Source organism: Lichenostomus cassidix, chromosome 7 (genome assembly GCF_008360975.1).
Source record: "Lichenostomus cassidix isolate B80296 chromosome 7, HeHo_3.0, whole genome shotgun sequence".
Taxonomy (NCBI): Eukaryota; Metazoa; Chordata; class Aves; order Passeriformes; family Meliphagidae; genus Lichenostomus; species Lichenostomus cassidix.
In genome coordinates this window covers 13,208,889-13,214,117 of record NC_139488.1, presented here as the reverse complement: position 1 = coordinate 13,214,117, position 5,229 = coordinate 13,208,889, and the positions used below count along the sequence as shown (strand labels likewise).

At 41.1% G+C, this 5,229-nt stretch overlaps 1 protein-coding gene across 1 annotated transcript; it reads left to right on the top strand.

The window, feature by feature from the left end:
- Positions 1 to 621: 621 nt before the first annotated feature.
- Positions 622 to 4,855, top strand: CTLA4 (cytotoxic T-lymphocyte associated protein 4). Its single transcript, XM_085066256.1, has 4 exons — positions 622 to 848; positions 2,043 to 2,393; positions 2,884 to 2,993; positions 3,898 to 4,855. Exons 1-4 carry the CDS (start codon positions 791 to 793, stop codon positions 4,066 to 4,068), a joined length of 690 nt encoding a protein of 229 aa, XP_084922382.1. The 5' UTR covers positions 622 to 790; the 3' UTR covers positions 4,069 to 4,855.
- Positions 4,856 to 5,229: the final 374 nt, after the last annotated feature.

Here is a 5,229-nt window from a genome sequence, read left to right as displayed (position 1 = left end):
CTGTTGATGTCAAGGTAGTTAGGCAGTAAAGTCCGTAGGTAGCAAAGTTCTGTACAGATGTGGAAGTCATTAGCGATAAACCTAGATAATTTTTTCTTGGAAACAGGAAAGCTTAAAGAGGTTGGGTTATGATTCAAGTCACATTGCTGATATGAAAAGATGAAGTAATTGCAAGTATAATCAGTATTTTGAAGGGGGTACCAATTTTTAAACATCAAAAGCACTAACATTAAAGCAAGCAAAGAAATTGGGGGTGGAGGCAAGTCCTCCATAAAAAAGCTAGCTTGCAGTGATTCACTGTGCCACATTAGGCAGAAATACAGTTCTCAGCATGTTGTCCTGGTAGGAAATACCTGATGATTGCTAAAATATTAAGTGCTATGATTTTGCAAGCTGGCACCACCAAAGGGTCTGAACTGCTCTAATGATGATTACCTTTCCTCCCACAATTCTTAATGCAGAATGGACAGCAGTTTCAGATTGAATATATATTTTCCATCTGCTGAATAGTTGTTTTTGTTCATGCTTTTTGAGGTTAACTATGCACGTACTAGTCAAACCCACTGCTTCCGTTCTCGTAAAACCAAAACAAAGCTTCATATTACTTTCAGGTACAGCATCTGGGATCAAAGCTATATATACACACTGGCTCTGTGTGGGTTCAAACACTTCGAAGATTCAGTATCCTGAAAGGTGTCACCTCTTTTCCAGTCCTGAGAGTTCCAGTTTGTCTTAACGTCTGAAGGCATCAGACACCTTCAGCCCCTTCAGCATCTGTCCCAGCACAGGAATGCTCTCAATATTGGTCACCGTGGGCTTTCTCTGCACAGCCACTGCCATTGCTGAAGGTGGGTAGATAAAGCAGGCAAGGTATCTGGGGGTGTTGACTTGTTTTCAGTTTCATGTCCTTGCAGGAGATGGACTTGGTATAACAGGGAGAGGAAGGTGACAAATGACTGATGGGAGTGAGCTCTTGGGACACTGCAAGATGTCTGGAAAACCAGACACAAACTTTACAGCAGTACTATCTGTAGGGACACTGGGCAACACTCAGAGTAGCTCAAGAAGGAAGGAAAGATCTTGAAAAATCAGCCCTGCAAGTGAAGTTGTGACAGCTGATAACATGTGTATTGAGGTTTGAATGGATGAAGAAATTCTACTCTTCATCTGGAATTCTTGCACTTCAGAACTGAAGAGGATATGCTCTGCCCCAAAATGGACTGATATAAAATGAGATTGAAAAAATAATACTGAGTCTTCACAGCCTAATAAAGCAGAATACAGTGCCTTCCCGTCATGTGTCAGGACAGAATATAGAAGTTGCAAAAAGCTGCCAGTGGGGTTGTATATGGTACAGTAATTTCCCCTTAAGATTTTTTTTGCAGTCTGTTTATCAGGCTTTGCTGTGTGCTACTGTATTGGCTTGGAGTTTATACTGTTGCTATACTGTGGCTTGGGAGTAGCTGGTTAAAAATAAGGAGCAAAAAAGATCAGAAATAAAAATATGCAGACAGGTTTTCTATTCAGCTTTGCTGCTACCTTAACAGTTCTGTTCCATGTTCCATATAAGATGTCAATTTTTTTGTGCCTAAATGTAAACATGTTTATTTCTACTTGGGAGAAATTTTGGTTTAAAAGCATGATTTTAAATTTCAAATTTCAGCCTTACCATCTATAGTCTATTTTTCTGTTTTCTCATGTATGTCAAAAAGTCTGTGTTGTGGGAAACTGAAGCATGCAGGTCATTCATTGCTCAAGTAAGTGGGCTAAATAACCTACTGTTTAAGCAACAAGTAATTGCTTGGATTTGTAATATAATTTTTAGTAATCAAAGCATTTCTTGAGCTTTTCAAAGAACATTAATACAGTGCTACTGTGAATTGTGGTCTTGGAGTCTTTTCTTTGAAAGCAGCATTTCTAGGAATTACCCATGGATAATAGGAGGTGGCAGGACTCCCTTCCTACTGTGCAGGTTTGAGGTAAATGACTCCAGATCCTTTCTTGACAGTTCACTTACCCTCATGCTCTTTCCTTCCTTACAGTAATGGAAGTGACTCAGCCAGCAATGGTGCTGGCAAACAGGCAAGGAGTCGCCCGCTTGGTGTGTAAATACAAGAACATTGGGAATGCAAAGGAAATTCGAGTGACTTTGCTTAAACAGACTGGTGACCAGTTCACAGAAATTTGTGCTTCATCCTACACCACGGAGTTTAAAACGTTCTTTGTGGAAAAGGTCATTCAGTGCCATGTTAGCCCTGGCCAAAACAATGTGACCCTCACCCTCGCTGGCCTGCAAGCAAATGACACTGGGCTTTATGTTTGCAAGATGGAGCGGATGTACCCCCCACCCTATTTCATGAACAAGGGAAATGGGACACATCTCTATGTCATTGGTAAGCCAAGCAGGGTTACTGTACTGTGCTATTTCCAGGTTAAGGGAGTTGCTATTATGTCTCAAAGGTCTTCAGAGTTCCGTTTGTGAGAAGTGAGGGTGAATATTGGTTTGAGCTCTGAAAATCTTGATTAGCTCTTTTTTCTTTCAGGTCACCCTGCACACACCCAAAGCAAGCATAGTCACAGCTATGCAATGCATTTAGCAGCTTAGAGATGTTTGATAACATAAAGCAACACCATGCAGTGTACATGTATGTCTCAGTAGTTAGATACAGAAGTGCAAAAGTAACAGAGTAAGGTGTATGCTCTTCTTCAGATAAAGATTATTCCATTGACAGTTGAGTGGGCAGCAACTCAGAGCTCAGTCCTGGTGATATCCTGGGATAGCACATGCTAGAGAGGAACAGTGTAGAGGCTGATTTACTGACTCTGGGGCCATCCTCATGAGGCTCATGTGTGACATGACTTGCATTATATCATATATTTTAGATCCAGAACCTTGTCCAGACACTGCCATATACCTCTGGGTACTAGGAGCTACTGCCTCAGGATTTTTTCTTTACAGTATCATCATCTCAGCCTTTCTTGTGGGCAAAGCGGTAAGTCTCATCAACTCAGCCCCCTTCTGCTAATAATACCCCTTTGTGTGAGGGCAAGGAGAAAGAAATGACAACAGGGAAGAACACTGGGAACAAACCCAGTGGGATGCTCCATCTTACTAGTGCAGAGTTATTACAACAATGCAAATTGAGAGAACTTGCTGGAGCTGCCACTTACATTTGTTTATGGCTCACTTGTGTGGCCAGAGTACCAGAAAGCAGTCAGCTTCCTTCAGCTGAACTGAGCCTTGGCTTAGGTTTGGATGCTTAAAACCAGTCAAGGTCTTCGCTGCTTCTGGGGTTGAAGGCAACAGTCTTCATGTATACTCTGATTTCACAAATCCCAGGATTTGCTTTTTCCTTTTCTCAACATTCACCTCTGCAAAGCAAATTTAAACAGGCTTCTACTTGGATGGTGGAAGTGTACCTTAAAGCATTTTTAATTTCACATCTAGAAATGTCTGTACAAAAGTATGCAAAATGTAACCCTGGGTTGCCTTTTTCCACAGAGTTCTGCAATACTCATAGTCTGTTAGAAATGAACCTGAGCTTGAAACCAAACAATATGTCTGTCCCATATTTTTCAGTCAGTCCTTGTCCCTAGAAGTTAAATGAAACAGTCTGGTGTGAACACTCCTAATTTTGAACCAGCACTGAACTCTGAAGCAAGACCACCTTTAAAGGGATAAATGAATGGCAGGACTCTTTTTTAAAAATATAAATAGCCCCTGTATATCCTGATCCTCCCTCAAACGGTCTCAACAGATCTTCCACAAAGAGGCAGAGAAAGGTGTCTAGAATACATTCTACTCAGTAAAGGAAGAACATCCATTGGTTTCTCTAAAATGTGCTGGTCAATGATCATGCTGTGATCACATGTTTACCTTCTTCCTGTATTTTACAGATAAAGAGAAGACGATGTCTCACTACTGGAGTCTATGTGAAAATGCCTTCTGAAAAACTAGAGAAAAAGGTGATTCCATTCCACATAACTGTTAACTGTAACAAGGAAAGGGAGCAACCATTTCCTAGCTGGGATGGAGAGTCTGCTAATTCATTTCAGTTAAAGAAATAAAATAATTATCTTTTTCCAAAAGGTGTACAGGAAGGTGAGAGAATATTCTTTGTAACTTCTATGGTTTGAAGGAGAATAAATGGTATATGCATTAGTATTTGAAGATTAACCCTGTCACATAAAAATGGCTACATTAGGCCATTGACTTTTTTGAGATGTATTGTAACAATATGTAATATATATATGTGTGTGTATAGCATTAAGAGCTATTGCTGTTGCAGTTGAGCATCTTACTGTCAAATTTCACCATGCCTACTGATCAACTGAAATCCAAACACTATTATGATAGAGGCTTGTGTGTCATTGCAAGGCTGATCCACAGGTCTGGGGGGCAGAGGCAGGAGAGCACACTAATGTACAAAGGAATGTTGACTTTTTTTCCCTGCATTGATATTTATTGGTTCCATTTCTGGTATTAGTGCTCTGCACTTCCACACAGGCCTCCCCATAGGCTGGCACTGATGGCACTGCTGCTCTGACCTTAGCTCCCTTCAGTGTCATTGTGTCCCAAAAGTGCTGTGTGGGAGCTGACTGATGGTCTCTGAGCCAGTGCTGATGGTTTGGTTTAAAAAAATGCTCCAGAAGGAGCCCTCTTGGGCTGTGCTGGGAGAATGTCCCAGCTCTGCTGGGGCCTTGTGTTTTACAAATGCTAAATTAGCATCTATCCAAAAGGCAGAAGTATGTTGCTGTGTTTAACCAAGTCTATTTTCCATGAAAATATTGACAGTGTATAATCTTGTTTATTAGTTATGTACCATTCAATAAAAACCTTGAAGCTTTGCCCAAATTCATGTTCATTTCTTACTCGCCTTTCTCAGAAGAAACAGGAAGCGGCTACATGTTAGAAAGCAGTGAAGACAACATGAACCTTTCTGACCCCGTGTTTTGCCCTTCAGAGACAGCCTGTGTGCTCACTTGTGCCAACACTTCCTTTCTCAGCTCTCCTCAGCTGGCCACCATTACAGTCTGTCAGTTCTTCTACTTGACTAGTTACAGCTGCTGTGATGTGCTTCAGAAGACACTACCAATCAAGTTTGCACTTCCAGTAGAGTTACTTGCAGAAAGTAGCTGTAATGCCTTTGACAGCACCTCCTGCACACGTTTAAACAAAACAAAAAAACCTGTCCTAGTTTCAAATCCTGTTTTCTTTGCACCACTCTG